This window comes from Alosa sapidissima, chromosome 23 (assembly GCF_018492685.1).
Source record: "Alosa sapidissima isolate fAloSap1 chromosome 23, fAloSap1.pri, whole genome shotgun sequence".
NCBI classification, from domain to species: domain Eukaryota; kingdom Metazoa; phylum Chordata; class Actinopteri; order Clupeiformes; family Clupeidae; genus Alosa; species Alosa sapidissima.
In genome coordinates this window covers 4,602,584-4,622,583 of record NC_055979.1, presented here as the reverse complement: position 1 = coordinate 4,622,583, position 20,000 = coordinate 4,602,584, and the positions used below count along the sequence as shown (strand labels likewise).

Genomic DNA, 20,000 nt, shown 5'->3' with positions numbered 1-20,000 from the left:
CCTTTCAGCGTGACTTATTTTTGTGGAAAAATGTGCTGGACTGGGCGGCGGTCATATTTTGTACCGCTCTGCGGTACATCTAGTTCATGTAGTGTTTCATCAATACACACACATACCTGTACACACACACACACACACACACACACACACACACACACACACACACACACTCACACACACACACACACAAACACACACACACACACACACTCACTCTTCTTTGTTGTTGCAAGTGGAACTGATTAGATCAGATATCCAGGAGAGAAATATGCTTACAGTAAATAACTGGTTGCACAAGTGGGGTTGGCACTGGACAGGACCAGGGATGAGGTTTGGTATCCTAGGTCATTTTTTAGATGAGGTCATTTTGTGTTTTGATATAGTCCTGTGTGATAGAATATGTTCTGTGTCTGTTTGACTTTTGCATTGTCTCAATTCCTGTCCACTTATCATATCTGCTTTTGGCTTTATCATAAGCACACACACACACATAAGCACACAAACACACACATAAGCACACACACACACACACACACACACACACACACACACACACACACACACACACACACACACACACACACACACACACACCATCTTTCCCACACATCTTTCGCACACTGCACTGACTAACACACAATTCACATACCATTTTTTAGCATCTTAAGTGGGAAGACCCCATTTGTTGGATCCAAACTCCAAGTGATAAAGAGAGCAATCTCATGAGCCGCTCACCCCTGCACCACACCCCTTCCCCTTCGCCTGTCCCAGGGTTAGAAAAACAGCTGTCTGTGCACTACCAGAATCCTGTTTCTCTGGTGCAGAAGGACAGAGAAAAGATTAAAGAACAATAAAGAGCGTGCTCTGTCATATTATTCATTTTTCAAATTGACTAGATCACAATGAACACACAGTGAGACAACTTGCTGCGCCTGTAAGACTGTGGCCAAAAGTCACTCCCAGGTTGTTAGTTCAGAAGTTCCCAGAACAGTTGGAAATAAACATCTGCATGTGTTGCTGTATGAGTATGCGTGCTACTGGAGTTCAAACACCTCTTTGTTCTGCTGTATCGCCGAAACGTTTACAAGCTCATCACATGAGAAACCATGTCTCTTTGTATCCTCAATCCTGTCACTGGAACACTAGTTTTAGCCGTGTGGTGTCTATTGATCTGGCGATCAAGTGTGTTCCTCGGTGAACGTATCACCCAGTTTCACCCACACGGGAAAAAGTGACACATTTGATCCCACTCTATGGCACCCAAAAAACCTACCAGAGGGAGGGGTCAAATTTCACTCTCTCTGTTGTCTTTGATCTGCTCACCTGTTTCCTGAGGTGAATGGTATAGTGAGCTTTACTTCACGCAGGGGAGCAGAATTCTCTCAAATGACAGAACAGAATATAATGAGTCACTTACACAACCTAACCATTGATATTAGTTAATAGTTAAGTCTAAAAAAGTAGATTCCATAATTAAGTGATGGGGGAGGTCCAACAGTCTCTGCAATTAAAAACAAAAAATGATAAATGATAAATGAGTCTAAGAGACTGATGGTGTGGAATGTTGCTATCCTCGGGTGGAGCTAAATCCATACCCTGGTCCAGTCCCAGAACCAGAAGCCACAGAGATAAATGCAGGAATGTGTTTTTTTGTCTCTGTGTAAATTTAGACGAGACTTCCTCAAGACTACTGCTCATTTCCCAGCGTCACCGCTGGCAATGCTGTGGGAAAGGTTTATGCCCCAGAGTAAACTACTTAGGGTTAGGCTAACACACACACACACACACACATTCAGACAGAGACACATAAATACACACACACACATTCAGACAGAGACCCATAAATACACACACACACACATGCACGCGCGCGCACACACACACACACACAGACACACACACACACACACACACACACACACACACACACACACACACACACACAAACACAGACACCCATAGACATTGGGGTCAATGTCAATACTTGGAGTTATTAATATATGCTTCTTACATGCCAGCCATCCATTCCCACGCATGCCACAGTGTTGGAACTGCTCTCTGAGCCAGAAGGCGTGGTTTCCTCTAAAACGTACTTGTCCATTATATTATCATCAGATAGGGAAAGGGACCTCGGCTCCAGTGAATTTATTCGGTTCAATTGTCTGAAGTTGGGAACAAAACTTTTAAGACAATTAAGAGTCTTTCAAAACGTCCCATTAGTACCTGTAAGCACACCCATTCCGGTATACCAATATCAGTCATTGAGCCAGAGGGGGTGGTCAGTACCATGTAAGGGGAATAAGTCTCATTTTCATATTTGATATACAAAGAGTTTGAAAATAAATAATAGCATTGCATTTTTTTTGTAGCTTTTTGTTTATATCATCCTGTTTATGTTTATTGTTTATGGAGTCTGGAAGGTGTCATTGGAATACTGGAAGTCAGGTTCAAAATTCTTCTTTTTCATTTTCATTTTGGTGACATGAAATGTTATAACTGAAATCCTTGAATTTATGCATTTTTAAGAATGTCTTCATATATTTGCTGAAAACCAATGTTACTTTACTTTGCATTTTCTATACTTTAAATTATATATGAATAGATAGATAGATAGATAGATAGATAGATAGATAGATAGATAGATAGATAGATACTTTATTGATCCCCAGGGGAAATTCAAGGTCTCAGCAGCATACATACAAGACAAACACATTCTTTAACAGCAGAAGAGTAATTAAAGTATATAATATAAAAACACAACTAAGCAGTAAGGACAGTAGAAGATAAAGAATATGCTAAATATACTAAAATACAAATTATACTAACACTTAATACAATATATAAAAATATACTAAAATACAAATAACAAAATTACAAATTATACTAACACTTAATCTAAATCAATTCTAATTCGAATAATCCCCATAAAAACATCCAGCATATAGGAATAAAATGTTGGTTTATGTCAGTACAACTGAAGTGGAGATTCCTCGTTCAGAGTTGTGAAAATGGTGAAATTATGGCATATATAACCTTTTTATTACAGTAATCTCCAATGCCTTTCTTCCTTCCCCTACAGGCGCCCCCTAGTGGTTGACCTGAAGCATGGCAGACTGGAGCCTTCTTGGTAACTTCCTAGAGGAGGTGCATGAACACTCCACATCGGTGGGCAAGGTGTGGCTGACGGTGCTGTTCATCTTCCGCATCCTGGTGCTGGGCACGGCGGCCGAGTCCAGCTGGCTGGACGAGCAGGAGGACTTCATGTGCGACACGAACCAGCCCGGTTGCGAGAACGTCTGCTACGACAGCGCGTTCCCCATCGCACACATCCGCTACTGGGTGCTGCAGATCGTGTTCGTGTCCACGCCGTCGCTGGTGTACATGGGCCATGCCATGCACACGGTCCGCATGGAGGAGAAGAAGAGGAGGAAGGAGCAGGAGGACCAGGGAGGAGGGGAGGATGAAGGGAAGGAGGGAGGAGGAGGAGAAATCGAGAAGAAGTACCCACAGGAGGAAGAGAGGGATTGTGGGAAGGGCCAGGAGGGAGCAGCCAAGATCCGCCTGAGGGGGGCGCTGCTGCGCACCTACATCCTGAGCATCCTGGTGCGGCTGCTGATGGAGGTGAGTTTCGTCCTGGTGCAGTACCTCATCTACGGCATCTTCCTGAACGCGCGCTACCTGTGCGAGACCAAGCCCTGCCCGCACAAGGTGGACTGCTACGTCTCTCGGCCCACCGAGAAGAACATCTTCATCGTGTTCATGCTGGCCGTGGCGGGGGTGTCGCTGCTGCTCAGCCTGCTGGAGCTCTACTACCTGGCCTGGAAGCAGTGCCGGCGCTGGGTTCGCAAGTACCGGGACGAGCAGCAGCTGCAGGGGCAGGACGAACGCCGACCTTTGACCCCGTCCACTATCACCGCCACCTCGCCAGAACCGCCCCACCATGGCCTGCCTCTGCCGCCGTGCTCGCCGCCCCCCGACTTCAGCCAATGCCTGCCCCCGCCCTCGCCCGTACACGCCCACTCCCACAGCCACTCCCACACCCACCCCAGCTGCCCCTCCTACAGCGACCGACTGGCCAATCAGCAGAACTCCGTCAACATGGCTGCCGAGCGCCACCGCGGCCTGGACGCCACGGCCCAGGACTTCCTGGGGAGGCCGTCCTTTCTGACACCGACCACCACGGCGGCACCTCCTCCCCCGCAAGAGGACGGAGTGGCCTGTCCCCAGGTGCTGGCCAACGGCTTCGTCAAGGACAAGCGCCGCCTCAGTAAGACCAGCAGTGCCAGTGTCCGCATGCGGCCGGACGATATCGCCGTCTAAGGCTCTTAACAAGCCGGCACGAGAAACATACTGAAAAAGAAAAAATAGGACTGCACATTTTTTTATTTTTTTTTTAATCGCCTCATGAACAGTGTGTGCAATGCCCATTTCGCTTTCAACAGCCACACTGGAGAGTCAACTCCCCCTCCACTGAGCAGGTGCATCTATTTGGCACTCCACCAGACTGGACAATATGGTTTGCATAAGCATGAAGCAAGAGCGCTGTATTGCCAAGAGCTCACATACTGTAGGAGCCAAAGTAGAGGAACGTACCACTTCCCTTCCTGGGGGACAGCTTTAGCACTGTGAAGAAACAATCAAATACATCGTTTGCACTACACACAGTATCTGTTCATTCTATAGCTGATTACACATGCCGTCCACACAGCTCTGATTAGAGTCTCAAGCACAACAGGTGTCCTGATGATGTTTTGCTGATGAGCGCTCGATGGACTGACAGGACAACTGCATCTTCTCACTGTCCTCGCTGAGCACAAGGCATGGAGATGAAGATAGATGCATGTAGACGACAGCTGTGACTGTTATTACTTTTTATTTTTGACTCATAGATACCAACCCACAAACACACCCACCCACACACACACACACACACATATACACACACACACACACACACACACACACACACACACACACACACACACGCACACACACACACGCATGCAAACAAATACACACACACACACACACACACAGGCATGTGTGCACACATACTGTACACACACACACACACAGACATGCTGTGGCTTGAGAGACAGTATTGAGGCCTCTTACAGAAATGTCTCACATGTGCCTTAGGGTCACTTGTACTGGACAGGACTGGCTAACTGAGGGTAATGGGATTTTATAATGGAATGATATTACAAGATAAGATGAGATGAGATAAGATCATCCTTTTGCATTTTTACATTGATATTTGCATTGTTACAGCTGCAAAACGAGACAGCAAGGTATAGAAAGAAAAAAAAGATGTACTATAAGAATAGCATACTACAAAATGTGACCACCAACAAAACAACACTTTGGTTTCCCCTCTGCACACAGGTATTGCACATAAAATAAAATAATATCAGTGTATAATATCAGATTATATCAGTGTTTAGCTGAAATGAACACTTGAAAACACTCTCTCTCTCTTTCTCTCTCTTTCTCACACACACTCTATCTCACACACACACACACTCACACTGACACACATATTCAAATGCACACTTACACATTATTATCACTCAGACCCATATGCAGTGTATAGACACACACACACACACACACACACACACACACACACACACCAGTGTAACCAGTGCAGTCTTTCGCATCGCCGTACCAAGTGTCTCTAGCAGCTGTAAGATGACCCTGAGGTGCTGGAAGGTGCTGAATGCGTGACGTGGTAATCTTCCCCATGTGGACAAGCGGACACCTGACCCATCACCTCCACCAGAACTCTGTCAACAAAGAACCGCGCAGCACAGGCCGTCCACAGGTGTCCTTGAGGGTAAAGGACTGACCAGACCTGTGAACACACACCTGTGACTCAAGGACAGTGTTGCTTACAGTGATACATGATGCCAGCATGGCTGTATGCATTCAAAAGACACAACAGTCAATAGCAATGGCTTTCATTGCCCGAGGAAAATTACATACACAAATCACAAATTATTTTTATGTTTTTCAGCAAATCATTTTTGGCCCATGTCAGAAAAGCCAATGAGTATCAAAGTGTATCTACAAAGACATTTGAAGTTTGAATTGTAACTGGAATGTGGCACATCTACGAGAAATATGAAAGCAGTTGGCTTTCCACTACTTTGACAAATCTGAGTCTCCACATAGCTTTGTCACAGCCTTGCTACTCCTGTTCACACCTACTACCACATGGGGGCGCTCATCTCCTCTCCCACCACCTCCCAAAGAGCATGCAGATGGGGCTCGCTCCTACAGAAACTCCTAACATACCAGAGGTCGTCCTCGTGCAGCTGTGGAGTCTGGTGACAGAGCGGTTGTTGCCTACCGTGTCTAATATTAGGCACCCCTGGTCTCCAGCTAAGAGGTCTGCAAACCCACGGGGATAAATTTAGCAACCTGCTGCATCAATGATCGGAGAGACCTTGAGAAATGTTTGACCTGAGGGGAGTGTCTGGGGTTATGGACGGGAGGGAGGGTGTAACAGACGCTCCTCATGAACGTGAGACTTTCTCCAGACAGCTGGGCATGGAGCTCCTCAGCAGCTGCAGAATGGAGGCACAAGGCAGGCAGAGGCACAAGGCGGGCGGAGGCCTGCACATGTTAGTGACTGGGTGCCCTCAGAACAGGGCTGTTTATATGGGACTGTTTGGGACTGTTTCGGATGCAGGGTGCAGCCAACAAATCAGCACTTTCTGATTGAATGTACTCTTTAATTCCCATGTCATTAATACACCTACATGGGTTTTTTTTGTCACTGATCCTTCACTGTTTATGACGCTGCAATGTATCATGGTATCACTCTCTGTTTGTGAATCACTGAACCTTATATTCAGTTGAACCTTACATGCATCCATCCATTCATTCATACAATCATTCATAATCCAAGTAAGTATATTTGACAGGTTAACAGCTGCATATAACGTATGTTTTGTGCAATTACATTTCTAAAACCAGGGTAGATTTTTTGGCACAATAAACATCTAATAAAGAACTTCACGCATCATATCAGTACGATAATTTCAGCCATTCTGGAATATGGTGTCCTGTCAAAGATTCACCAGCAGGGGGAGGTGTGGCTCTTTAAGCACCAAAGAAATGACTCAACATGGCAGTTTATACCAAACAATAGATTTTATTTGTCTTCCAACACCACTGCCGACCCTAGGAAGTGGTTCTGTACCAAATTTTAGTGAAGTTACACACAATGACTTTAAACCACAGGGACAGAAACATGTAGACGACCTATCAGCTTTTTCAGTATGCCCCCCCCCCCCTTTTATTATTACCATCATATTGGATTTCTACAGAACTCCCTTCTCACCAACTGATACATTAATAATCTGTCGCCAGACACAGCAATATCTAGCTTCCTCCAAAACAGAAAAAAAAACTGCCAGTGGGAATTGCTTGTTTGTTTTGTCCACAATGGTGTCTATGGTAACGTGGCACAGGGGGTCAACGGTGAGTGGTTGTCTGAGGCCGAGTTCCCATGATGACGTCAACCACTACCACCAACAGTCTCCCCAAACCGACCCCCCCTACTCCCACAAAAGCTTGACCCAGTCAATCACCCCAAGAGGGTAGAGCATCATTATTTAGCCAGCAGACTTCATCTCCACCCTGACGCCCCTTGACATGTGTCCAAAAGAAGTGTTTCCCTACCATACAAAACAGAGGAGAACAGAAAGACACCTTCGCGTTCTTTACAGTTAATTCATGTTTGTGCTTTGTTTCTCGATAATACTAGCATCTGTATGAGGTTTTAGTTTGGTTTATCATACAACGGAGTAACAAAGGAAACAACATTTAAAAGAGTCTTTTTCAACAATGCACAGTATTCAGTAAGAGGCCGGGCAGGACTGCCTTACCCAGATTTATACACACACGAGACACACACCGGAAAGTAAAAGGACCTAGAGAAGTCACTGGTAAAATCCCTTTTACAACACGAATACAGCACACACACACACTCACACTCACACCCATACACACATACACACACAAACATACCGTCTCACACGCACGCACGCGCACACACACACACACACACACACACACACACACAGAGCTTTATTCTCTTCTGGAGGGAGGTTATGGGGTGTGATGTAAACATACAGCCAAACACGCTGCAACTCCTCAGAAGAGGTTCCTTGCCTTCAGTCCATCTTTGTCTTGTCTTGTAAGCATGTAAATTCTCCTTGTGATATCCAACAGTCTGTCTTTGTTTTAGGTCTTCATATTTACTCACTCTCATAGTTATTTCTGCACATTTTTGTTCTAGAGTACAGCTAAGGGTTTCAACTCTGCGGTTCACAACCTCTCTGGTCTACAGGGTTCTCTATGAGAAGGGTTCCACAAACTCTTCCCCAAGTCTCTCAGTCTGGTTGTGATCCCGAAAGTCAAAGTTCATATCTGGGACACTGTATTCCCTTGTTAAGGTACCTCTGAGAAGTTGGCACATGTGAATCTGTGTGTGACTGTATGAGCCATTTTTACCACTAGTACCACTGTGTGTACAGCTAAGTTCCCAGTCCACACAAACACACACACACACACACACACACACACACACCCACACATGTAGGAAAACTCGAGAGTGAAATCTCCCTCTAAGCTCTCTGATCAGTCATCCCAGGTTTAGTGTTTACAGTTTTTCAGAGCTCAGAACATCATATTCCCAGGATTCCCGGGGCCGGGGTTAAAGTTCATGCCCATGTCCCCCCCAACACCACCGCGCGGCCTCATCTGGGGCATCATCATAGTCTGCTGGGGACCCCCCATCCCTTGCAGTGACATCATCATGTTGGGGGACCCCCCCGGACCCGGGTGTGTATAGATGGGGCCGCGGTCTTTCTGCATCATGCCGGGGCCTCCCATCATGCCTTGCTGCTGGCCGGGCGATAGCATCCTGTGCTGCGGCCCCCCCATGCCCCCCTGGGGGCCGCCCATACCTCCAGGGCCGCCCATCCCCCCGGGACCGCCCATACCCCCGGGGCCCATGAAGCCCTGGGGCCGCATGCCCCCGTGGCCCATTGGCATGTCCTGGGGTCCCATGGGCCCGGGGCCCCCCATCATCCGGGGGCTTCCTTCCCCCATCATGGCCTGCATCTGGGGAGGGAAGCCCGGCGGGCCGCCGTGGTGTGGGGGAGGCTTGCCGTCGCCACCGCCGCGGGGGAAGTAGGAGAGCGTCTGGCTGGGCTTGTCGGACGGGATGATGCGCGACAGGTCGAACTCGGGGATCCCTGAGGCCCCAGGGCGCATCACCTCCTGGAGGTCAGGGTCGAACATCCCACCGAACTCTGGGCCCCCTCCGGGCCCTCTGCCTGGCTCAGGGCCCCCTCCCATACGACCCATGGGGCCCCCCTCCCCAGGGAATCCCATCCCAGGGGGGAAGCCCTGAGGCCCGGGGCCATTATGGGCGTAGGGGCCCTGCTGCGGGGGCGACTGTCCTGGAGGGTAGCCTTGTCCACGGTGCGGTGGCATGCCCATCCGCCCCTGCCCCATCATGCCCGGGTCCTGGGACACGGGGGGCATCATCATGCCCTGTGGGCCCATCATTCCTCCTGGGCCCATGTTGCCTGGGTGAGGGGGCATGCCGGGCCCCATGGAGCCAGGCGAGGGCATCTGGTTGGGCATGGGGCCAGCCATGCTGTGAGGCAGCTGCTGGGCACCCATGGCGTTCATGCCCATGGGGCTTAGTGCGGGCATGGGGCCAGACGAGCTGGGCGTCATCATGCGCGGGTGGCCCATACCTGCAGACAGACACAAGCACACATTAGGACATACTGTAGGCCTGTTGCACTCACAGGGTGGCGTGACAGTGCTTTAGAAAAGGTTGTTTTTGTTCTAGCTCAAAGTGGTACATGACCATGCAAAGATTTCCTGTGGTAAAATGTACTGATTCTAATCAAGCAAATTTCACTTCCTGAAAATCTCTCCCACCAAATTTCAATAGCCAGTTACATCAAGTCCAGTACTTATGCTTGTACTTACAGTTACATGGTCTTGAAGTATACCTTTAATGTGCACCTTTAATAGGATACATGTAATAATATATGTATAATAATATATGTACATAATACATGTATTCATGTGTTTATGATCACTACATATTTCTGTGAACGTATGAGTGCCAGACTGAAACTGTGAGTGTGTGTGTGTGTGTGTGTGTGTGTGTGTGTGTGTGCGTGTGTGTGTGTCTGTGTGTGTGTGTGTGTGTGTGTGTGTTCTCTTACCAGGCATGCCGTTATTGTTGGGGAGATTGGGTGACCGTGCAGGGGGCGAATCGTCATCTGAACTGGCGACAGTCTTGATGGCATCGTGGTAAAGGGGCGTGGAGCTAGGCATGGCGAACTTTGACATTCGTGACATCATGATGGACAGGGGATTCTGGGATAGCGTGGGCTCAGGTGGCATGTTGTAGGGACCGCTGGACGGCAGACTGCTGTTACCCGGGGCACCGCTTAACGAGCCCGGCTGATTGGTCGAGCTGCTGGAGGGAGTAACAGAGGAGGGAGCACTAACGCCTGTGGACAGAGAACAGGAGCACACATGAGTACGCACACAAACACACATGTGGAACACATGCAAGTTGGAAGTTCAACCCAACTCCATTTGATGCATATATATATATATATATATATAAACATTGACAATAACAAATATACTTATATACAGTACTTATACTTCCATATATACTTAGATCCATTTCATCTAAACTTCGACAATAACAATTGAAATACTCTCAAGGGGCCCCAGAGCACTAAGGCAACGTGGGTGATGGTGAAATCATCCCTTTTAAAATGGAGACACCTTGAGCAGAACCACAGCTCACATCTGCTTGGGACCAGCCAGGGGTGTGTTTCTAGAAAGGGTCGTTTGCTTCGCAATCTTTGTAGTCGTTCTTGGATTTAGTGTTTTTAGGGTCATTCTAACGATCAATCGCAAACATGGGTGGAAAGTTTGGAGGTTGGAATGACAGGTGGAGAGTAGTTGTTGCAGCATCGTTCATGGATATTTTGTTGTTGTCAATGTATTAATTACATTAGTTTGACTAGATATATTCGAACGATGGAGATTGCAGTGATGGTTAGACACAACTGCATCCACAACATCTACTCATTCAGGCCTACACGCGTTACAAGGTCGGTGTTTGAGCGAAAGTTGCGTCGTACAATGGTGGTTTAGCAACAAAGAAGCTAACTTTTGTAGAAATGCACCCAAGGTAGAGAGAAACAAGTGCACAGCCATTTGTTAATCTAATTAGAAACAGTAAAGCAGTCCACACACATGCTGAGTTCTAAATATTGCTTAGACTTCCTTATGGCTCCAACACCTACCACCTTTAGTTTCAGTCTTGCTTGCTGATCGGACGTTTTCTCATGAATTTCATCATTCCATGATAGGGGCATGCTGACCTTACATCAGTAAAAACAGCAAAAAACAAAAACCTGTCTCACTGATGGGAAATGCCCAGAACTAAAACTAACCAAAATAGCACAGCAGCAGCTAGCCTGGTGGCAGACTGTAGCAGCTCTCTGTAGCGTGTTAGAGACAGATACACTGAAGTTGCCATGTAATAAATCCCATATCATTCCCATAATAACCTGGCCTGGGTGAACCCGGACGAACCTGCAGGTCTGCCTGGAAAGGATCCAATTGATGCCAAATTTGCTAACAGGTCCGTCTGGGTTCACCCAGGCTATTAATAACCTATTTAGCTCACTATTAACCTGACATTCCATCCGTCTTGCAACACCGTCTTGCACACAACTTCTCATAGTCAGCCTCAGGGTCTCACCTGGCTCATTGCTGCTCATCATGTTGGGGGAGGTGAGGCTGAGGTTGGGTTTCCCCCCCTGCGGGGCCCCTGGGCTCTGGAGCGGAGGTTTGGGCGACGATGTCCAGCCTGGCGAGGGCGCGGGCACCGACGGCGACTTCATGTGGACAGGCGAGGCCCCCGCCGACCCCATGACGGCCGGCGACTTGATGGAGGCGGACGCCGAGGCGATGGAAGTGGGCGCCGTGCCGGTAAGGATGCCGGCGAGCTGCGAGGGCGTCTGCGGCGACTTGAGGCCAGCCGAGGGCGACGCCAGCATGGGCGACTGGACCTGCCGCAGAGGGGGCGACTTGAGGGGGTTGACCCCGGGCGACCCGACCGGCTCCTGTGACTGCTTGCGGCCGCCGCCCCGCGGGTTAGATGGGGGTGGAGGTGGGGCACTGGAGGTCGGGGGCTGACCGGGTGGCATGTGGCTCAGGCGGCCGTTACCGCCGGGACCCCCTCGCTGGTCTGGTCCAAAGGGGGGCTCTCCTCTCGGACCCCTCCCAGCGTTCATGGGCCCTGGTGGTTGATTCATGGGGAGAAACTGCCGGTTGGGCCCCATGTTGAAGTCACCCGGGTGGGGCTGGTCAGGGAAGGGAGGCCCCTGCATCATCTTCTGCTGGGGGCCCATGTTCTCCATCATCGGCCCTCCTCCTCCTCCTCCGCGCATCTTCATCATCTCCTCGGGGCTCATGCCCATCTTGGGGTTCATCATCTGAGGGTTAGGCCCCATGCCCATGTTCCCGGGGCCCATGCCAAAGTCGCCCATGTCGCGGCTCAGGCCCTTCACAAACTCCATCCTGGACGAGGGGCTCATGGGCCCCTCGCTGGGCATCCTGGGAAACATCATTCCTCCAGGGCCCGGCTCCATGTGCCTCGGGTTTCCCATCATCCTGTTCATGTCCATCATCATGGCCGGCTTGTCTCCCATCCCCTGCTGGAACATGGCCTCCTGAACCGCCTGCGGGTTGGGGAACCTCTCCACCCGTCCTCCCGGGCCCCCTGGACCCCCGAACATGCCCTGGGGGAACCCGCGCCCGTCGCCTTCGGGCCAGTTCATTCCCGGCCGGGGCATGTGGTGCCCGCCGTCCATCTCGGGGTTCATCATACCCGGGAAGCGTTGCATGTGGGGGTGCATGCCTCGCGGCGGCGGCCCCCCCATGCCCATCTGGTCGGGGAACGGCTCGGGCCCCCCGGGGCCCCCCCAGCCGTCGCCGGGGTTCATCTGGTAGGGCGGCGGCGGGCCGCGCATCATGCGGGGGCCGTGCGGGTGCATCATCATGTCCTGCTTGCGCTTCTTCTCCTCGTAGAACTCCTGCTGCAGCTTGAGCCAGGCCAACTGTTCGGGCGTCATATGGTCGCCCGGCTCCCCGCCCATGCCGCCCGGAGGACCCATGGGGGGCCCGGGAGGTGGGGGCCCCAGCTCGTCCGGGGGAAAGCCCATGTCTCTGGGGCCCGGGGGACCAAACGGGGGCCCATCCGGACGCGGACCCCCAGGCTTCCCCAGACTCTGCGACTGGGCCATCATGGCCTGTAGTGGCCCTTGCTCTGGCTTCTTGGGGCCCCCGACTGGCCCCTCCATCATGGGGTTGGGCGGCGGGCCGCCCATGTTCCCCCCCTGGGGCCCCATGGCGGGCATGTCCTTGTCGTCGGGGAAGAGCATCCTCTGGATGTCACGCAGCGTCTGCAGCGAGCGCTCGCGGTGCTCCAGCTGCTCCTGCGACAGGCCCTCCGTGTTCTCCCCCAGGGCCATAAGCTCCTGGGGGAGCTGGGATAGCTGCTGCTGCTGCTGTTGCTGGGGGGTGAGCTGGCCATCTGCCCCCTTGGGTGGCAAATCCATGGCTGGATACCCGCCTGGCCCCGGTGCTGGTGGAGGGTTACCCTCAGAGGTCGACCCGGCAGGATGGGTGCCAACGTCCTGCGAGCCTCCATCCTGGGGGCTCCCACCAGGGACACTCTTGGAGTCCAGGCCCACCGAGGATGGGCCATCCTGGGGCTTGGACCCCGGGGCGGAAGCCTGAGGCTGGGATGGTGGAGCAGGCTGCTGGGGCCCTGGAGCTGCTGGTTTGGAAGCTGGCTGGTGGTTCTGCTCCGTGGGCTGGGAAGAAGGAGCGGCCCCTGGCTGCTTGGAGCCACTACCCATGGGGCCCATCTTAGAACACAAACAGAGACATTGTTACTGTTATTGTTACCATAAAGAGATTTGGCTTACACTGTTTTGTGATTAATTATTCATAGTGGACAAGTGCTGTTATTGTTGCTAAGTGATGTGAGATGTTACCATGGGAAGAGTGGGCTTGTTGCCGTTAGAGATGTGGTTCGTGTGGTAGGCAATGATGCTGTCGGCATGACCAGTGATGACCGCTTCAGCTGCCCTGAAGCATACACGCACACGCAAACACACACACACACACACACACACACACACACACACACACACACACACACACACACACACAAACACAACCAAGTTAGTATCATTTATAGTTTGAGATTGATCGAGATGACCATTTAAAAAACAAACTCTTATGGAGGAGGCAGATACAGTGATGTTTGTTTCTTCATGCTTAAGTAAGCATCATGAGGAGGAGCCTTCATATCCAGTCTGGTACCGTTTTAGGGATGAGAGGGGTTTTCTAGGATGTGAGGGTCATTCATCAATTGTAACAGTCCCAACGAGACCCACAAATCATCCAGGGTGTCTGCTCATTATCCCTCTTCTAAAAACTACAATGCCCATCCCCCCTCACCACCTCAAATCTCCCATCCTGCTCCCTCTAGCACCTGAGCCCTCTGTGTTCCCCATGACACCCTGAGCCTCACGTCCCCTCTGTGGGCTGCTGACACCCCCTGCAAGGGACACGAGGAACTGCGCACTTAGCAGTAGACAGATATGGATGCCTGGTGACACACAGAACTGCACACTTAGCAACAGACAGAGCTGTATGCTTGGTGACAGACAGGACTGCCCGCTTAGCAACAGATGCAACTTAATCTTCGCTGACAGACAGAACTAGAAGGAAGACGTAACTTCAGAGACTGGGAGTTGTTTTTTTTATGGCTTTGAACGTCAGAGGCATGCTTGGGCAAGGTCAATGATCACAGAAAACAGCTCTTACTTGTTGGCCATCTCTGTGGTGAAGATGTAGAAGACTTTAGTGCCAGATTTCTGGCCACAACTCATCTCAGGGCCTGAGCTCTGTCCTCCCATGGCATTCTGGGTAGGGGTGGTGGCCGACAGGGCACTGGGGTCCGGCTTCATCTCGCCAGAGTTGCAGTCTTGAGGAAGGATGTAGTTAACAACAACAATGTTAACAAAATCTCATGTCATGATTCAGATACCCATTTATTATAGTGATATACCCAGAAATAGCCAGTACATTCTTTCCAATATCAATACAACCTCATAACTGACAATACTATGTATTGAGACAAAATCAGACAAAAGCTATTATTATCTTGGATTCACTGAAGATGAGGACTACCCACGATAAACTTCTGAGAATAAAAAAAGGTTGAATGAATGAACGAATAAAAAAAGCAGGGGAGGGGGTAAAGGGGAAACAGAGAAAAACAGACAGAGAGAGAGAAAGAGAGAGAGATGTCAAGGATAGAGAGAGAGGTGCCTGAATGAGCTGTGAGAGAATCTGGCCTTACTGAAGAAACCGGCGTCCTCCTCATCCGTCTCCCCTCCTGAGCACCAGTCTGCTCCACTGTAGGGCTGCCTCCTCTCAGACACACACAGACGCTTCGCTCTGTTGCCCATCTCTGACGGGGGGGGGGGGGGGGGGGGGGAGAACAGAGAAAAAAAGAGAGAAAGAAAGAGAGGTGGGGGTGCAGAAAGAAAGAGAGGTTAACAGCAGTGACAAACAGGATGAAAAGTCCGAGCCATGAAACGATCCTGTGAGTGAGTGTAGGTCTCTGTGGGGGTCAGGCAGCTACTAATTAATGCAACAGCTTCCAGAAAGCCAGCGTTAGGATCACAGACCACCACTGACAATTAGACTGTAAAACAAATCCACATGGTTCAGTCATATGTCACTGATAAGAATAAATGGGGTCTTGATTCAGATCTATTCACACACACACAAAAAGTATATTGTATATTCAGATCTATTTACACACACACAAAAAGTATATTGTATATTGTCAAGCAAGGGAATCTGGAAACTCCTGGAAGGACATCAGGTCTGTCAGCAACTCCAGTCACCAGCAGGGGGCTTTTAGGTTATTACTGTAAGAAGCCATGCTTCCCCCATACCCCTAAAATGGTTCAGTCCTGCTGCTTCCTAAGCAGCAGCTGCACCGGGCTGTTCCACTCTTAAACATACAGGGGTGAAGACGTCTTAATGCAGCACAGTGGCTAAGGGACCGATGAGAAAATAAGAAGAAAGAGATGGGAGAGAGTGGAAGAGGGAGAGACAGAGAAGGGTGGAAGACAGCATTGGTGTCTAATTATCTGAGCTAATCATCTTGCACTCTACACATACTTTCACACATCAAATTGTAAACAACCCCCATACACATTTACTCACTCCTTAATGTGTCAACAAGGAGCCATATTTAATACACATGGACCACTATACTGACAGATAGTCCTGTTCTGTTGGCACACTTCCACACCTTTGTACAGCCGGAAGCTTAAGTATTATCTGACCTCTGATCTGAGTCATGTTATTTACAGACCAGCCACTTCAAATCCTGAGTATCAGCTTAATGGACAGACAGGCAAAACACTGCCACATATACCAAGACATCCCACACCATGACACAAAAAACATATTATTGTTACTATGAAGATGTAAATTATGTATCTATGAAGTGGATCTTCTTGGGATCTTCTTCTCTTCTTAGGTGTGACGCAATTGTCTTTTGATAAAACAAGGTACTGTATGATCAGCTGCATCGATCACACATTGCTATTTTGACCCTACTGAATGCCACTGACCAAGACCAATCTGGTCTAAAGTGAAATGTGCAGTATTTCACTGTTATTTTGAGAGCACACTGGCAAGACCTAAGCAACAAGTCCATGGCAACACAGTGCAAAGACTGTTGGAGTTCTTGGATGAATGTCTCTAGGATTTGTTTTTTTCAGTCATTTGAATGTTGGGCTAAGTGTTGCTTTTTTAGACTATGTTTTCGGTTGTAACCACTTGTCAGTCAGCACTGTGAAGGTAAATTACTAAGTGTAAGACTTTGCTGGCTAGTGCTTTGAAGTCTGCCCTGTCTGCGGTCCCCATTAGGTTAGAGTTAAACCTGTTTCCCTCACCTCGGGCAGCTGTGGGTCAGGATTAAAGCTGCAGTTGGCAAGTCTGACAGATTGAGGGGACTTTTGAATGTTTACTCTCATGCCCCTCCCCCACTACCGCTGAGCACCCTCTCATCGAGTTTGTTCGTCAGTGCGCACCAGACTGCACCAGACTGTGATTGACAGTCAGATCTCATCATACACCCCTGCTCTGATTGACTGCTCTGGATTGACCAGAAGAACCGGGAGCTGTGGATTTTTGCAAAACAAATAACAGGCTCTAGGTGGAGGTAGAAGTGCGGGTTTTTTTCTAAAACCAGCTGATTTATGTTGTTCTGTCAGAGCATAGTGTTGGTTCCAGTAAACATGATCAAAAAAATCTTGCCAACTGCCGCTTTAAGGTTTAAACCTGTTACTCTCAGCTCTGATTGTTGCGGTTTAGGGTTGAGGTTTAAACCTGTTTCCCTCAGCTCTGATGGCTGTGGTTTAGGGTTGAAGTTTAAACCTGTTGCCCTCTGCTTTGATTGCTGTGGGTCAGGGTTTTAGGTTTAAACCTGTTGGCCTCCACTCTGATGGCTGTAGGTTATGTAGGTTAAGGTCTGCTCACCTTTTGGCTCGCTGTCATTAGTGGGTGTGGTGTCATCATGCTGCTCGTACGACTCAGCCGACGTGCTCCTCTCGCGTTTCACTTTAGTCCCGCCCTTAGTCCCGCCTCCCATGCTCTGGCCGTTCTTCAAGCCCAGCCCCCCCAGTGGTGCTTTGGGGTTGTGGCCGCCACCCAGAGCCTTTGGATCGCAGGGCGAGGCCTGTGATTGGCTGCCTGCACCCCCCTGCTTCCCCTGATTGGGCAGTTTGGAGTCCATCTGGACGGCACTGGAGGGAGACATGACAGGGGGCGAGCGAACCATGGCCTCCTGTTTGGACTTAGGACTGCTAGGGAAACACAGACAGAGGAAGAAGGAGAAAAGGAGAGCAAGAGAGAGAGAGAGAGGGCAGAGAGAGAGAGCAGAGGGAGGAAGAGACACAGAGAGAGTACTTTAGAACTGCAATGTGCATACATCACCCATTTGTCAAAATTCCATTTAGCTAAGCTACATTAGATAGAGCAGAGCAGTAGCCTAGTCTAAATCATAGACAGACACACACACACACACACACACACACACACACACACACACACGTGGATAAATAAAGACACAGACACACACACTTCATACTAGAGGACTGGATGCCAGGGGTGTATGTCCACTGAAGGAGGTGCCCAGCAAAAGTCTGGCAGCCTTCAAACCTAACTAGCACCCCCTCCTGGAATGAGAGAAAAACCAACAAAGAGAGAGAGAGAGAAGAGAGAGACATAGAGCTGAAGTGATAGAGAAAGAGAGGGGGGAAAGCAAGAGAGTGAGAGAAAATGAAGAAAAAAACACAAATGAGAGAAGGGGTGGAGAAAAGAGAGAGCCAATGATGGTGGGAGAGAGAGACACACACACAGACGGGTAGAGTGGTGGAAAGGAAGACCTTTGGGTGTGCGCTGACGGGGAGTTCCTGACTTTGGCGTTGCTGGGATGCATTGACGAGAGTCCCACAGAGCCAGTGCTGGGGGGAGCCGGGTGCTGCTGCGGACTGGGCGTGGTGTGGTGTGTGTGGCCGTGGCCAGGGTGTGTGTGCAGGTGTGTGTGCGCGTGTGTGTGCGCGTGTCCCGCGGCCGAGCCCGCTGCCGTGGCTTTGGCTCCGCGCGTGCTCTTGGGGGGGACGTCGCAGACCGGATCGTCTCGCTCACGCGCCACTCGCTCTCTCGCTCGCTCCGGGCGGCCGGGTGCCTGTGCTGTGCTCCGGTCCTCGGCCACCTCCAGCATCCTCTGCGTGGACACCCCCACGGAGCCTCACTGGCCCCCCCCACACTGAGAGAGAGAGAGAGAGAGAGAGAGAGAGAGAGTGAGAAAAGGAGTGAGTGAGAGAGAGAGAGACATTAGTATAATTTTGTCATAGCAGCTTCATTAACAGTGTCAAACAAAATACAAGGAATTAAGGCTACATAAATACATATATTATTCACAAACAGCTAACCTAATATTACACATTACAATTAACACGTATCACGCAGCAGACAAAAGACCCAAATCACAGAGAGATTTTATACCCATTCATTGCATCCATCTTCAAACCACTGAATCCATCACTGCCCCATTGAAATACATAGTATATGACAACAGCACAAAGGACCCAAACACTGGGAGAGAGACAGACTAGAGTTTTAAAATGCCTGACACCATTATTTGCACAATGGCCACCATGTAACCCTGTCCCACTACTACACTAGCATCATGCTACACAGACACACATCCCATTAAATATCAGGATGCCATTACCAGCGGTTATACCATTATCTATTCACCATTTTTGTGCAAAAGGCTGATGTTATCAGTAACTTCAAAGAAAGCTTGTTCAACCCTGACCCTTGGGGTGGGGGGGGGGGGGTATAGAACGGAAATTTGTATTAGATAGTCATAACTTGGACCCTTGTATGTGTGTGAGAATTATGTATGCATGTGTGCATCTGTGTGAGTATGTTTTAAACCCGAGACCCAGGCTGATATGCAATGAGAAATCCTGGATTAAAGGCAGCATTGTCAAACCATTTGGTCATTGAGTAAACAATCAGGATGGCTTCGAAAGATCCTCGAATGATGTAAGCAACTCCCAGCAGCCCTTGCAGCAGGGACATTGCGTTTGTCTTGTGGAAAGCAAAGCCCATGGAACAATCACTCTATATGAGGGCAATGCATTGTGCTCTGAGCAATGAGCTCTGCTTTCTAACTGGCTACACAGCATCCCTTCCAGATCAACTCAAAAGCTCTCTCTCTCACACACACACACAACCACATACACATATACTACTTTGCT

At 49.6% G+C, this 20,000-nt stretch overlaps 2 protein-coding genes across 2 annotated transcripts in view; one reads left to right on the top strand and one right to left on the bottom strand.

The window, feature by feature from the left end:
• The window catches only part of gja5b (gap junction protein, alpha 5b), a 13,461-nt gene extending 6,431 nt beyond the window's left edge, over window positions 1-7,030 (top strand). Inside the window, exon 2 of the mRNA XM_042080427.1 lies at window positions 3,080-7,030. Coding sequence (XP_041936361.1) covers window positions 3,106-4,320 — 1,215 coding nt within the window. The 5' untranslated portion in view covers window positions 3,080-3,105 and the 3' untranslated portion in view covers window positions 4,321-7,030. The remainder of the gene's footprint in view (window positions 1-3,079) is intronic.
• A 106-nt stretch (window positions 7,031-7,136) lies between these two features.
• Window positions 7,137-20,000, bottom strand: part of LOC121698375 (B-cell CLL/lymphoma 9 protein-like) — a 55,725-nt gene continuing 42,861 nt past the window's right edge. The window contains exons 4-12 of the mRNA XM_042080426.1: window positions 18,615-18,997; window positions 17,707-18,032; window positions 15,506-15,616; window positions 14,968-15,127; window positions 14,130-14,223; window positions 11,828-14,000; window positions 10,263-10,553; window positions 8,524-9,779; window positions 7,137-8,439 (exon numbers count right to left, since the gene is read on the bottom strand). Coding sequence (XP_041936360.1) covers window positions 8,689-9,779; window positions 10,263-10,553; window positions 11,828-14,000; window positions 14,130-14,223; window positions 14,968-15,127; window positions 15,506-15,616; window positions 17,707-18,032; window positions 18,615-18,952 — 4,584 coding nt within the window. The 5' untranslated portion in view covers window positions 18,953-18,997 and the 3' untranslated portion in view covers window positions 7,137-8,439; window positions 8,524-8,688. The remainder of the gene's footprint in view (window positions 8,440-8,523; window positions 9,780-10,262; window positions 10,554-11,827; window positions 14,001-14,129; window positions 14,224-14,967; window positions 15,128-15,505; window positions 15,617-17,706; window positions 18,033-18,614; window positions 18,998-20,000) is intronic.